Source organism: Lepeophtheirus salmonis, chromosome 3, assembly GCF_016086655.4.
Source record: "Lepeophtheirus salmonis chromosome 3, UVic_Lsal_1.4, whole genome shotgun sequence".
NCBI lineage: Eukaryota > Metazoa > Arthropoda > Copepoda > Siphonostomatoida > Caligidae > Lepeophtheirus > Lepeophtheirus salmonis.
Genome location: NC_052133.2, coordinates 1,812,426 through 1,828,840, shown reverse-complemented (window position 1 = coordinate 1,828,840; position 16,415 = coordinate 1,812,426). Strand labels below are relative to the sequence as shown.

Genomic DNA, 16,415 nt, shown 5'->3' with positions numbered 1-16,415 from the left:
GACAACAAGAAACTAAATAAAAAAATTGATCAATCTTATATTTAAGGTACAAAATTATTTAAAATGCAGTCCAGCATTACTGATTCCTTCACTAAAGTAGAGAATCCTATAATATATTTAGTTGATACTGGTGCTGAACGCTCTTTGATACCCTTTTCCAGATCTATTTGGATTGTCGACTCTAAGGCTAAATTATTAGCAGCAAATTACCAAGTCCAGAAAAGTTATGGTAGTTCTAATCAAAGAATTGAATTACCGAATTTGGGAACATATACTTGGAATTTCATTGTATCAGATATAAAGTTTGGTGTATTGGGATATGATTTTCTGAAGTACCAGAATCTTTTGGTGGATGTGTATAAGAATAAATTAATTAAAAAGACCGACTATGTAAATAGTATTTCACATAAAACAGATTCTGCTGCATCTTAAGAGATCGTGTTTAATACACACTGCTTTAAACAAAATTTCTTTTTCGTAATTTTCTACACGGTATATACCATTCTATTGAAACCTCTGGGATACCCATTTTCTCTAGAAATTTACATCTGAAAAGAAAAGATAATGAAAGATGAAATAGAAAACTTATTTAAAAAGGGAATTATAGAGCCATTCAACTATTGCTGGTCTTCCCCCATTCATTTGGTAAATAAGCAAAATGGTGAATGCTGCCTCGTTTTGGGGTTGGTCAATATTCAAGGATACTTTGCTTACATAGAAAATATCCTCCTACATTCTCAGACGAAAAAAAACAAACAAAAAAAACGACACAAAATGATTGCAACTCTTTTGAAGGCATTGGAAATTAATGGACCTAGTTATGACATAAAAGAAAGTCAATTTTGCAAAAATGATATTGAATTTCTCGGGTTCACAATCTCAATTAGGGGAATAGGTCCCAATTAATCTATGTTAACTACTTTAAAACAGTTTGACAGGTCAATAAATGTTAAAAGGATGGACAAGTTGATTTTGATAGTAAATTATTAGAGAAGATTCATCCCCAATCTTGGAAAACTATTACACCCCTTTTATCATGCAATTAAGAATAAGAAAAAATCATTATCAATATCCTGGAACGCTGGCCTGGAGAAGGCTTACTTAGATTTCTAAAGTGATTTGGACAAAGTTACCACTCTTGCTAACTATGTTCCAAATAAAAAACTAAAAAAATGTGAGGATGCTTCCGACTATGGAATTGGCTCAGTTCTCAAACAAGTGGAAGGCTGTAACTTTTGCCAAATAGCTTCCTACAGTCGAGTAGTGAATGGCAGAGAAGTGAAATTTTATGCTTTTGCTCGTGAGCTTCTGGCTGTACGAGAAGCTATAAGATATTTTGATCATGTTATTGAAGGTAGGAGTATTTCTTGTTACATTAATCAGAAGCCTTTGTTGGCATCCCAACTCAATAAGAATCCCAAATGACCAATGAAATATTATCTGTATTTGGCAGAGCTAAAATAATGTACCCGCCGATTTCTTATCGCAAATTAATTTGCTTAAGTTAAATTTCATGGGCTGGGAGTACTGGCAGAGCGAGTAATTTGAAGAAGAGTTGCAAGTTGCTTATCCTTTTGCAAAGTGGATGAAATTGAAGGACCCGTAGTGCCCAAAAATTTAGTTCCCCAATTATTGAAAACGTTACACAATCAGTCACTCAGGGGGATGAAAAACACATTAAGAAAAGTTCAAGGCCGGTATTTTTGGAGTCCAATGTCTTCCAACATAATGGACTACATAAGTTGTTGTGATGTTTGCAGAAAATCAACGAAAATTGGACTACCATATTTATCGTATGAAAAAATTAAGTCCAACAATTTTTTTATATCATATCCACCTTGATTTAATTTGGCCATTTCAAAAAAGCACAGGGTAAACAATGGCTCTTACAGTGATAGACAGGTCAACAAAGTGGTTAGAAGTTTATCTTTAACCGAATATGATTACTAAAAACATCATTAACCAGCTTAAAAAGAACTAAGTTTGGCGATTTGGCTACCGTAAAATCCTTACAACTGACTGAGGAGGTCAGTTAGGGGCATGAATTTGGGAGAAACTCATGAATGATTTTAATATCCAAAATATAAAGACAACCCCATATCATCCTCAAGCCAATGGCCTAATAGAACGTGAGTATCAAAACTTGAAGGAGGGTATGCGTTGTAAGATATTGTAAATAGGAAGTGGTTGGGTTGATGTTTTACCATATATATTGTTGGGTTTAAGAACCACCCCTAAATATTGTCAAAATTATTCCCCTGCAAAATTAGTTTTTGGAGGGGATATTCGATCGTCTGGTTATCTACTACATCATGAGAAGAGCATTTTGAAACAAATAAATACCAACAATAACGACAGCAACACAAAGAGAAAAAAAATCCAACTTCCAACTAAAATTAATGAACGATACTCACGTATATGTTTTGAATCATCCAATTCATCCTTGGAACCTTTCTTTAGAAGATCGTATAAAGTCGTTCTGAGGTTTAAAAAAAGTTTAATTAATTAGTGGAATGATAAAACCAAATCTATTTCAATATATGATCTTCAGCCAAAAACTGGTTGAAGGGGAAGTGTGTAGTGACTGCAATATGTACAGTTTATATTAACATCAGTAAGGGGAGTTTCTGGTGTTTTGTAATCTGTTCTTTTTTCTATTTTTTATAATTTAAGCTTAGATTAAGTAAAAAAATCCCACTCAGCATGTTCAAAAGTGAGTTTATTTTGAGGTGTCTAATGACACTACATACTGTCAGACTGGAACATGCGGCTGAAGTTGAAGGACTCCATCCGGTCAAGGATTTAGCCAGCTGTACAACTCCTCCAAAAATAATCAAAATTGGACGGAAAAAAAATTTTATTGATAAAATTGGGTATGAAAAGAAATAATTTAGTTCATTCATTTATGAAATCCATTCACCCAGTGCCTTACAATAGGAGAGTCTGGATATTCGATACATGAAACGTCAGCTGATTCAACTAAATATATATCTAAAACCCTTGTTGAAACGAATAAAAGTCATTGCTTATTAATAAGAATATTTTTTCTGTGTGAAAATGCCGGCTTGTGCTGCTTTTGGATGATCAGTTTTTTCCAGATATAAATATATCGTTTTTTTGTTTTCCAAACAATTTACACCAAAATAAGGCTTGGTTACGTGTTTTGAGGCGGAAGAACTACGAGTTGCAAGGCTAGCATGTTTTATGTTCAGGTCACTTCAAAGAGAAAGATTTTTTTAAAATAACTAGAAATAGAGGCATTTCAGACCTGGTGCAATCCCCAATTGAACTTTAAGGTGAAAGTTAAAAGATAATTCAGTGGTCCTCACTTATCCGGAGGATATATCTCAGCAGTTTCCTAGAACAGTTGAAATTAACTCTAATCAAAAAAATTCTATTTGTTTGCCTGAACTCGAATACCTCGAAAAATTGTTTTTAACTCATTTGCTTAGGAAGAATTATCAAGTCGTCATATCTCACATGTTTATAGTATTACACTAATGACTATTATGATTATTCTTTTTTAGATTTACTTTCAAATGAAAAGTTTTTTTCCGGGAAACTCTTTAATGGATTTCTTATTTGGATGTAAATCCTTTAGAGAGTTGATGCCGTTGAACCGTCTCTGGATGTTTTTTGAGAAATAAACTGGTAACCGGGTCTGGTCCATTTTGAACAATGAAGCAAATTTTCATGAAGTACTTTTGATCCTTGCTAATTTTTAGACTAATTAATGATCAGAACACATCCTTTTATTGGTTCAAATTTTATAAGATCCTTATAACAAGACAAGTTTGATACAAGGATTCCTACTACTCCTTTAAAAGTTTCTGATCCACTTAAGTTTCCCTCATAAAATTATAATTAACCCATTATAATGCAAGATTTAATTTTTGTTCCAGAAGTGAAAAAATACCAATGTTGAGTCCTACATTAATTGAGATCCCACCACTACCAATTACTGAATCATACATAATCATTACATAATAATAAAGACCCTGTTGTACATGTTGCATTTAAATTTTTCAATTTCAGTGGAAAACATTTATTGAAGAAGTCAACTGCATCATGGATATCACTATAAAATTTTTGTGAGATTCAATTCCAAAAATTCGTCAAGGAGTCTCCATCTAGTATCTTCTATTTGATGAAGAATGCTTGTGGTAATTGATAGCCATCCTAATAAATAAAAGTCAAAACAAATAACATATTTCAAATTTTATTAGGTGTAGTACAAATAAACCCATTATTTTTCTATAGATAAATTTAATAAACTGGGGCTTGCTTTGGTTTAGTCTGATTGGGTTAAATTAAACTACATTTTGAAGATAAGATTTCTTATTAAAATTACTTCTCACATAAATTTCTTATTGCTTGACTCAGTATTGTTTAATCGAGCATCAAAGATGGACAATAACAAAGAGGAAATCTGCTATATATTACAGTTTTTCTTTGATAAAGGCAAAACTCAAGCCAAGTGGCTAACAATGTTAAGGATGCATGGTCCGTACACTGTAACGACCAATCATGTACGGTTTTGGTTTCATCGATTCCGTTCCAGTATTTTTGGTGTCAAAGATACACCACCTTAGGAAGACCAATTACCGAAAACATCCATACAATTATGGAAATAGTTTAAGCCGACCGTCATTTAAGCACTGTTTCAATGGCTCAAGAGCTAAACTGTGCTCAAAAACCAATTTGAAGCAACCTAAACAAGGGTGGATTAAAAAGAAACTCCATCTATTGATGCCACACGACTTAACTAAAAAAAAACCCTCACTGACAGAATTTTTATCTGCGAATTGTTTATGACTTTATTAATATTTTTTTAGTTTAACCCTATGAAAATTATTATAAAAAAAAATAGATTCATAAAATAATTTGTATTATTTATCTGTAAAAATCCAGCTGTTTTGGCCAGGCTTAATTTCATACGTAATGTTTCTCTCTGTCAAGTAATTTTAATTCCTTCAAAATGGTTATCATTTATCCTGGATACGCAATCCATTCCTTCTGGACAGAGAAATTATCACTCTTGCGATTTAATAGAGACTTTATTTCATCTAATGACTACTGCAACCATTATCTTCGAATTGATTTAACACTCTTTGTTTTACCTGACTCCTGAATGACATATTATTTAAATAAGATATTTTAAAATGGTTTTTCCTCTGTAATCACGTGAACCTTTTTAAAGTTAATGTAACCAGAAGATTGTGATATAATCCAATTAGCTCTCTAAGAACTTCCACAGTATTTCTCAGAAGTGAAGGAATCACTTCTTTAAATGCATCAGTTAGAGATGCATTTAGGTCACAAGATAGTTTAAATAATTGTAACTTTCTTTGTATTAGCAATAAGGTTAATTATTTAAACAACTGTACTTCATGCCTTGATGCCAGTTCTCTTTATTTAGGGTGTTATCTATGACACAGTGGTCCCATAAGTCCTTTCTTTTAAGCATTCCACCAACCACTTTGCTAACATAGCTTTCCATATGTCTCGGAAGCTAATAATTCCCAGACCTCCCGACCTCTTCTGAATACATTATTCTCTTCATCGACATTTTATGTTTCATACTGAGATCAAATAATCTGATAATAATTTTGTCCACCTCCTTGCATAAAATTTCATTGAACTCAGTTAGACTTATGATATGTAAGTACATAGAAATCACAGAGGAGTTCCATAGATCCATTCGATCCCATCTATAAAACCCAAGCTTCTTCATGAAATTGGTACGCTGAGATATATTACGCTGTTGTTGCAACTCATGATGTCTTTTCCAATGAATGCACCAAGTACCCTGACCCAGTTTTGGACTATTGGTCGATATAAATTTACATTATATGGATTTTGTGATTATCCACGACTTCTCGTCATTAACTAGTAGGAATGACGTTATGCCAAAGGATGATAAAACTCTGAGTTCTATGCTTGTTGTTATTGTCAACACAGTGTTCCCTTTGATTATAACAGATGTATTGTCTGCGCGTAGGCATATGCAAAAAGACCATCTCTGGGCTGGCTTTTGATCAATAACTTGTTATTATTTAAGTGATTGCAAAGAGGATCTACAGTAATTATGATCAGCAAAGCTGTTATCAGATCTCCTTATTTTCACCCTCTTGACACCTGAAAGGTTCTGAAGTTTTTACCCATGCCCTATTGAGTCCATAATCTCACCATCATTGACACCATTGCTTGTATCATAAAATTTCCAAAGCCAAATTTTAAAGTGTTTATATCAGGTGTTGCTGTGATATTGAATCAAATGCTTTTTCAATATCGTGTACAATAATATTAGAGTTATTACTTTTTTCGAACGCTGTTTGTAAATTTGTGTTGACGTCTTCCATCCTACATCCTTTTATATAACCTCTCTGAGACTTGCTAATAATATCAGGAATGGTCGATTTCAGCCGAATTTTTTTTTTTTTAAAAAGATATTTCAAATATTAAATTTTCGGAAAAAAAACAAATTTCCAATATTAATTGAAGGTGAATTTCTTTTTAAAAATCCATCTTAATTTAAAAAAATTAAGCTTTTTGATAAAACAATTCTAATTTTAAACTTTTGGAAAAGCTTCTAAAAATGAATTTCAAATATTTATTTCTTTGGAAAAAATGTATATTATCTGCTGCAAGATTTGTTCGAATTCCAAAGAAAAATTCTAGTAAGAAGCAAAAAATACTTAATTTGGTCAGGGCTAAAGCCCACTTGCAGACTCCTCTGCTAAAAATCTTATTCCTTTACTAAGTCAAACATTGATTAAAACATTTCTTTTCAAATAATAATTTTATTCCTCATGACCTGAAGCTGGTGAGGATTCCTCAATGTGATCACAAAGTTTTGAGAGTTAATGGAGACTCATAGCTCCTCAAATCATTTCTATTCTTTTAAGAAATTTGTCTACTTCGAAATGAGGAATTAGTTTTTAAAACAAATACTGCTATTTTTCCTATGGAGTGCCTGAGATAATATCGTAGAGGCTTACTTTTATACCAAGGCGTTAAATTTACTCTTTTTGATGGGTTCCATATTGGTTGAATGTGTTCAAACTTTATTAATTTTAACTTGTTAAATTGAAAATGAATGTCAAAATAGTTTGTTTATAACTGCCAATGTTGAAAAATTAGTTTTTTATTTAATATTTTACTTTATTTACTGGAGTATAAAGGCTTCAATCGAATATTTTTTCATCATTCGACGGGTATATGTAAATTGATATTTTGGCTATTAAGTCAATTCAAAATGTGATGCATCAACATAAAAACAAGCTTGAGCAAGAAACAAAAAAATATGAAATTCCTCAAATGTAATTTTCTACCAACTTCATAAATATCAAAGACATATTTTACGAAGGATTATTTGAAGATTAAAGGTGCTGTATAAATGATATGTGGGTTTTAATTTCTTAACATAAATCAAATTTACATTTTACATATTATTTCTAGAGGAGTAATGATCTTGTGAAGGGGGTTTCATTCGGGACACTTCAATTTTCTTCCGTTTGGAAAAAGAAGGACTGCATATTCCTTTTCTTGCTTTTACATTTAGAAACTTCAATAGTATACATTTTATCATGGAGCGATATACACATGATCAGGGATTGCAAATTATCCAAATTTGTTATCAAAATAACAGTAATAAAAAATGAATGATTTTCGTTATAAAATCATTTTCAGTGATGAATCTCTTTTTTGGCTCAATGGCTTTCTTAATAAACAAAATATGTTTTATTAGAAAGCACAGCAATCCTCAAGTGCTTTATGAGACAATAACATAATTGGTAGATTTGTCAATCAAAGAAGAGGGGAATTTTTTTTGTGTCTCTTTCACAAGACCTATATTCAAGCTTATAAAAACTCAGAAAACATCTTAGTGGCGGATTGGTACACTTGATCAGACTTTTAGCCAAAAAATATGTAAAAAATTTAATGCATATTTCTTATAAACTAGATATTGAACTGAGAAAAAGACTATGTGCAATTCTAGAATATATCTTTGGATTATGCTCTTATCTGACATATTAAAAAGTTTTTTGTAGTCTATCTCTCATACTTGGCAGCTGTACAAATAATTATATGGTACGGGAATCATGTCCTTGATTCTACATCAACAGTGGATATCGTGAAACAAAATTAATGCAAAATATATTTTTTTGAGGGTATAAAAAATTCTGAGGGTATAAAAATTCTGAGGATATAAAACTTTCTTGCTAGAAAATGTAATATTTGAATTTTTTCCAAAAAATAAAATATTATAATTTAATTTTTCAAATTTTTTCCAAAAATACATTTTTGGAAAATAGCTGTGGATTTTTGAATAACATAAGTAGCGTCATATTTAGCACAATAATTCACAAAACAAAGAACAAATGTTCATGAAATTTTGACAGCTGTCTTTTGAATGTTGATACTAACTGAAAATTAAGTGAATTAAAAAAATAACACCACAATAACATCTGACATAATTGCATCCTTCCCACTCAGCAAAGATATTTTAGGGGTTTTGTATAAAACTATTGACAAGATTAAAAAATTACCCCATTTGATATCAGGAGAATCCCTTCTTTTGTTAATTGAATTGCTACTTTTATGTTGTACATGAAACGTCATGCATTTGGAGGGGATGAATGTTCACCTTAGGATTTTTGCTATTTAATTTCGTCCTACTTGGATTTGATAAGACTATATTTATTAAACAATGTATACACATACATAGACTACTTAATATAGAGTAGGCACACACCACAAAACCTCTTCAATAGAGCCTTTTAAATAAATAATAGATAATTCTTCCATTAATACGGCATAACTTCACAGATATAAAAATGCCCTATGTATTTTATTGTCAGCTGTCGATTACCTCGACGTATTTATAATGTATACGAGGATATTGACCATTTTATTATTTCTATCGAGAAATGTTGCCAATCATCCCCAAATACTAATACATGGCTAAGCTTTTAATAGAATATAACTTAGCAATTTCATAATGTAGTATCGAATAAAGTACTATGTAGGATTTTAATATTACAAAATATATGTATATGTGTATAATTCATTTTAAAAGTTGTGAAGAAATAATATGGCAGTGAAAAAACTGGGAGTACATAAGAGGTAACTAGTAGTTGGTATGATTCACTAAGTACCAGCTGATTTCATGTCTTTGTTCTATTTCTTTTTGAAGAATGGTTGTGTGATACAATAAAGCTAACAACGTGTTAAATAACAATTGTAGAAGATAATAATTAATTATCCCATCCTTCATTAAAAACACTTTTTTCAGAGATGAAACTTGTAAGAGTTCTCCCATTGTTATCAAATACAATAATATCCAGACATAAATATAGTATGTCCTAAATGCGGGAGGGGCTTTCTGCAATTATCACTCCATATAATACTAAAAACTATCGTCATTATTGGTTTGTTTTTGAGGAGAAAATATATCACATTTCATAATCATCTATCCTATGAAAATAAATAATCTGCAACTACTAACTACGTATCTATTATTTTAATAAGTTTTAGAAACGTGTAAAGTTTTATCGTGATAAATTTTGAGATAAAGTATTGACTATTGATATCAAATCCTGGATAGCTGATAATAGCGATAAAAATGTATGGCATTACGAAGAAGATTCGATGTTTTTTGCATAACGTCTTTGTTATTATGGAACTATAGTCATGATAGACGTTCACAGTAGAACAATACAGTAAAATTCAAATTCATAGAAGGAATTTGATATTGTATACAAGTTACATAATTAATTCCAATTCTGGAGATTCTCATTTTATTACGGATATAACCAAGATCCTTATTCCTGCAATATTCCACTCCATATGTATTATGAATCATCTACGTTTTGTTGAGTTTTGGCAATAGAATTCCTATTGGATATAGGTAATTCAAAATATTACTAAACTAATATGTCAAATTAGTTACACAATGCCCCTATTTGGATTTATTGAACAGATTGAATTCCTATAAGTATTCATTTGAATTGCAGCAATAAGTGTTTAACTGAATTGCAACAATTCAAGATGAATTAAGGGATTATTGTAATCTCCCCATCATGTTACTACCTGAGGAATTATTGAACAGATTGAATTCTCATAATTGCTCATCCAAGACGAATTAATTGCCTAATTAAATGTCTGGGGGGGGGCTCATTTGGACACAAAATGCTGGTTGTTGTATAGTCCATGTTTTTGTCTGTCAAATGATTTAAAAAGTCAAATAAATAATGTTATTTATAATTTATGTTAGTTTATTTAAGTCGAATGTAAAAGTATCTAATTTATTCCAGAAGAAAATTAAAACACCCATAAACCCGAATATATATATATACCAGTAAAACCCCAGACCTGAAAGGATATTGTGTACGGTGATACTCCCACAGTTATCCCTTCTTTGAAGATGACCCAACAAATTTGCCCTTTAAAAGGGAAAATACCAAGGTACAAATTGCTAAAGTTTGTTAACTCGAATAATCATTAACACTAAACAATCAACAGATTTCTACCTAACAATCCTCTCAATATGTAGCTACACCAAGAGTATGATGTATAAATTTTTTTGTTGATGTTTTTTCTTAATCACAAATAAAAAGTTTGTTATATTAAGCTTTGTAAATTTGTAAATGAAACCCTATTGAACCCCATGTCAATAAACTAACCTACTCCTAACTTGCCCAAAGTGAATATTGCTTAATACATGCACCAACTACAAAGAACTGCACCGTTGAATTTGATCCTGCGAGTGAGGTTGTGTATTTTACAATTATGCAGTCGACATTTACATCAAAAATTAGGTCGTGCATCATTTAATATTCGTTTTTTTATATTTTTCTTAGACCAGGTTACACAATTTAAAAAAAAACGGGGGCAAATTGGTTTTAAAACAAACAACCAACTACAATTAGGGATAATTGTAAAAACTGAGAAAATGACAATTGATGAATAGTTTATAATTTATTCCTCCTTTTAAGAATATCAAAATAAAAACTTAAATTTCATAGTATTTATAATTTACAAAAGGAAACCCAATATTTAAAAATTTGTTTATTACTCTAACAAAATTTCCCTAAAAATGAAAGACATTAAAATTAGACACATGTAACATTTCTTGAATTTTATGGTAAATCATTGGAGACGTTAATAAGTTAGGTGCAAATAAAGGTAACTAAACAGAGCAAAAGATGTCTATTCATTATTTCTTAATAAATACACTTAAATATCGATGTATTATTATATTATTTATTTATACAAACTCATAATGCAAATATTTAAGTTGACATAAATTGACATTATTACATGTCCCAAATTTATAATTTATATAATGTATTTTTATATAAGAAGTTGCTATAGATATTTGAATAGTTATACTTGTACAATACGATCCATCTCTTCATATGAAAAGAATGCTTCAACAAATCTTTCGACGCATTCTCCTTCTATTTAAAGTGGGTTTTTTTTTAAAGCAAATGGTTCAATAAAAAAAATGTTCGATCCTTTTGATTAATACTGTTTGACTCTTCCTGCAAGGATTTAAAAAGCTAAATAATACATCCAGTATCCTATGTTGAAGATGGTAAAAGAAATTGGGAAAATTTTAAGAGCTGTACGATCTATGTCCTGTGGATTTGTGAGAGTAGGAATTGGTACGAATGCAGATCTTCTTGAGTGAATTGAGAGAACGGAGGTTGCAAGGGTACTTGACATATTGTTTCGAAGCTCCTCCTATAATAAATTATAAATCGTTTTAAAAAAATTGAATGTAATTAGGACTATTAATAATATATTGAGTTCAAAGTATAGTTAACACTTTCTAACTTTCTTGAAGTTTGTATCTACTCCAACATTAAAATATATATTTTAACAAAATAAGAATGCTCTTACTAAGTGTTACATTTAAGCATCAATGAACAAAATATAATATTTTTTACCATTCTATTTTATACGGTCTGTGAATTCATAATCTTAAATGTTGGTTGGAGTAAACAGTATCAGATTTTGTAGACTGTAGATGATACATGATTTATACATTTTATGAAGCAAGCCATGCTCTATACTACAAAATAAGACATTTCCCTTCCTACCTCCTTTTTTTCATATTCATTCTTGTCTGATAGATAAATAATAAGCGCACATAAAAACCTTCTTTGAATTATAATAGGCATTCAGTAGAGTGCAAAACCTCCCCCTAAAATCAAGTTCAGTTATGTAATTAAATTTGTCAAAAGTTATGATTAATTATGTATTTGTTACGTTTTGTGTTACATTGAACTTGACATCTCAAAGTTTAATAATAGTCTGCGACCATTTATAACCTTAGATCAAAATCGATCAGTAAGTTTTGTCGTAATTTTGGTGACTAACAAAAAAGGCATAAAACATAATTTATCTGTCGTTCTAGTGTTAAAGGATGACTTTTTTTTCTATGAAGTTTTTTTTTGTATGCAAATATAAATTCATATATTAAATGTACACATTTTGTATGAGAAGGATATTTTGTTTGTTATAAAACATTTCACTGCGTACAATAAATAGAAATTATATTACATATATATTTAAATGATAATGATTATTTACGAGTTCAAGTATTTGAAATTTTATGAGTGCCATTGAATTTGCAAAAGTTAAATTAAAATTTTCAACCCTACAAATATGTAATTTATTGGTCCTTGAATCATAATAACTAAAAATTATTTATGCTTTAAATTTCAATGGCATGGTCTTTAATTAGATCAATTTATATTAATGAGTATTAAGGTAATTACTAATAAAAATAAAGGATAATAAATAGTTAATTAATTTGGTTGATAATTAATGGGCATGCTATGCTTAAAATTACTTCAATAGCTCTCGACATGTATACTATTCAGTTTTCATATGCTTTAGGACAATATCATGAAATTGAATACAATATCAGTTAAATAAACATGCCGTGAAAAGTTACATGTATCAAATAGTAACCAAGAAGAATGAATAACAATTGAGCTTTATGTCTGATTAGTTAACATTATAATTAATATAGAGATATTGACATCTTTGTTGAGTCAACACAAAAACAATCTAGAACTAAAATCAAGAAAATGAGATTTAAGGCCATTTTATTTTACATCATAATAATATGTTGGAGAAAAGATACTTTCGTATTTTTCGCTTTCTTTCAATGCTTTATATGAAGTGTTAGAATCATCAGTTATAAGCCAAGTGTGCCTTGTTCTGTTTAATAACTTTTTGCCTTTGAGAATCCAACTTCATAGTACTTTTTTTTAGTAGAATCCCTTGTCCCTATAGGAAAAAACTCGAACTCGATTGAAGCCAAATTTGGTCCCCCAAGTGCGTTGGTTGTAGAAAGGAACAGCTGGAAGTCACTTGGTACCCAGTGCAGACTGTAGGGTGACTGCATACGAACCCCCGATCTGAGCTCTTGGAGCTTCTGGTACGTCATCAAAGATGTTTGGGGCCTGGTATAGTTTTGATTATATCTTGTTGTCTCCTATTCACCAATGCTGACAGTAGAACGTAGAATTTATCGGCAAAAATCAGTCAAATCCCTTTTGTACAACATGAACGGAAAGGGTATTCGCCCTCTATACATTGCAAATTTTCTTTGTCGCTTTCGACGCTTTTTTCCCTTTCAGGTAGAAACAGTAAAATATAGGGAATTTCACATTGAATTGGCCAAGTACAATACTGCCCATAAGTGTTTGTAGTATACACTCACACTTTTACAACACTTTATCGTATGAAACGATTGAACTTATAAAACAAGATTTACTTAGTTAAAAAAAAGGGTGGGAAATGCGAAATTAATTTTCCCCCAATGCAAACAAGCCAATATTGTGTAGACATACGTACAAATTTCAATCAATTATAGGGCTTTATTAGAGGAGCTTATTAGACTTTCAAAGAAAGGGCTCATGACTTTTCTGTACTTACAAGGCATTTTCTCCGAATGTGTAAGTTTAATTCATATGCTCCTGTATTGTAATAATCTATTCGTTTTCATTATTAATTTGCTATTTGAAATAGTTTATACTCGTATGTTCTGAAGAAACTCTTTGGAAAGAGGTGAGAAACATATCTGTTGGAAAAAAATCATCAGCTTGAAGTCTGATAGATGATAGGTATGAAACTGTCTATTTGTTCCATGTTGATCTTTTGACTCGTGTTACTGTTCTCGGATGATATTTCGTAGAAAAAAAAGTTACCGTTTTATTCTTCTCGCACTCTACAAAAGTCATTTTTTGATCGAGGGTGTGTGAATGAGTGAACCAAATCGAGATACATAAATGAAGTAATAAGTTATCATATGTGTTATATTATTAAAACAAATGTTGTCTGTTTTTTTTTGTTCGTTCAACGACGCCTAATAACTCCGAGCAATGACGGGTACTATCGCTAGTAAATAACAAAAGGCTTTTAATTTCCCGAAATTACATATGAAATAGGAGTTTCAATCCCAGTTCTAGTCGAGTATATGCATATAATATACATACCAAAGAAACACTACATCTTACAATTTTAACCATTTAAAAATTGATAGTAAGTAATTCTAAAAAATAACAAGGTATGAGGATTGTAGACTTATATTGTTTTGTTATTAAAACGACAGAGTGTGGTGCCATCTTCTGGCAAAATAATACAACTACCTAAATGATAATATTATTTAATATATAATATATGTGCATTTTAATACCCACTATTTTGGTAATCCCTGACTCGATGTAAAATACTGATTCAATTTATATTATTTATGGGATTTCATAGAGTCCACTTTTATTGCTCAATTCATTTAAAATTATGATTGTAATATACATATTTATTTGCAAATTTGCGTAGTTGGATGATAATTTATGTAAACACTTTTCATATATAGTAAAATTCAGTAAAAAATATCTGTTTATGTATATATAGAATCATTCATCAAAAGGAATATGGATGTAAAAACTTCACTTATGTTTTTTATTACATAAAAATTTCATTTACTAAAAGTCAAGGACCTGTTACGACGACATAAAAGTTGTTGCTTTTGATACTATTAAAGATTTAACTATACATATTTTGGTAAAAATAATCACTTTTTTAAGTAGGAGTCTAGCATACACATGTACATTAAAGTGTACTGCAATGAGAAAAGTCGAGAATTTGATATCACATGATATTTTGTATTTTATTAATCTCAAGAAGAAAATAACTAATGAATGCGTGGATAAAGATCCTTCATGGACGCGTTTTGATTTAAAAATAAATAGTTTTGGTAGTTCTAAGTCGATGATTTTAAAGGAACGACATCAAAATGTCATTTTGTTTCGCAACATTTTACAGATTTTCAAATCCAAATGCGTATTGCCTATGTACGTCATCTGCTTAATTTTCCTAAAAAAATTCAATAGAGGATTTTTATGAATACACATATTTTGTAGGTATATAAAAAATTATTTAAATAGAATATCAATTTTAATACACGTTTTATTCTTCTTTTTTTTTTGTATCATTTAAAAAGAAAAAGATAAATATTATAATTTTTTTCTTTAGTCACAGTATAGGTAGTTGTTAAACTTTATGAAAACTTTTGTATTTCTTGAGTGGGTATAAGAATTTATTCCTCCTGCTCATTCAAATGGAAACATATCTTTAAGTCAAGTTTCTCATGTTTTAACTTTGAAATAACTTGTTTCGTTAAATTATAAATCAAAAAGGAAATTAAAAGATAGAGAGATAAATGATGAAAATATAATAAGTTTTCACTCTTCAAAAAGGATATTTTTCTTAAGCACAGGGAAACTTTTGTCCCTAAAATTTACAAACCTTAATCCCTTATATATATTTTGGAGCCAGGTATTATCAAGAACCTTCAAAAGTAAAAAATAATACTCTGAGGCAACTAAGTTAATCCTAGTGATTACTCTTAGGCGCTACAACAGGGGAAGAGGGCATTGGTCCATCACTTTTCGAAAGAAAAAAACAGTGAGATGTTGGATGATAATATTACCATTAATATACATTTTATGAAATTGCTCCTCTCAAGTTTTCAATTGGTTCGAATCATGTTGTTATCCTTATTATACCACAGAACCTTTCCTCCAAAAAGAAACACAAAAGAAACGAAATAATTTTATAGTTAGCCAGTCAAATAAGCAACCATGCCAAACTATTTAAGTACTCCCAGTATAAGGCTAGGTGGACAGGACATATTGGCATACTATTTATCTGCAATTTTTAAAATGAATTACCTATATATTTTATAATAACAAAACCTTATACCGTATTTTATTCCATACTCTAATAACACATGTGCTAAAAAGTACCAGCCTTCATCGATAAATGGCTATATTAAAATTTAAAAAAAAGATGCACCTTAAGTTTCTGAATTATTTTACTAAATGTGAGGC

At 30.2% G+C, this 16,415-nt stretch overlaps 1 protein-coding gene across 1 annotated transcript in view; it reads right to left on the bottom strand.

Moving 5' to 3' along the window:
* Nucleotides 1-11,248: 11,248 nt before the first annotated feature.
* LOC121114483 (gamma-aminobutyric acid receptor subunit pi) overlaps nt 11,249-16,415 on the bottom strand; it is a 178,096-nt gene continuing 172,929 nt past the window's right edge. The window contains exon 10 of the mRNA XM_040708457.2: nt 11,249-11,751. Coding sequence (XP_040564391.1) covers nt 11,560-11,751 — 192 coding nt within the window. The 3' untranslated portion in view covers nt 11,249-11,559. The remainder of the gene's footprint in view (nt 11,752-16,415) is intronic.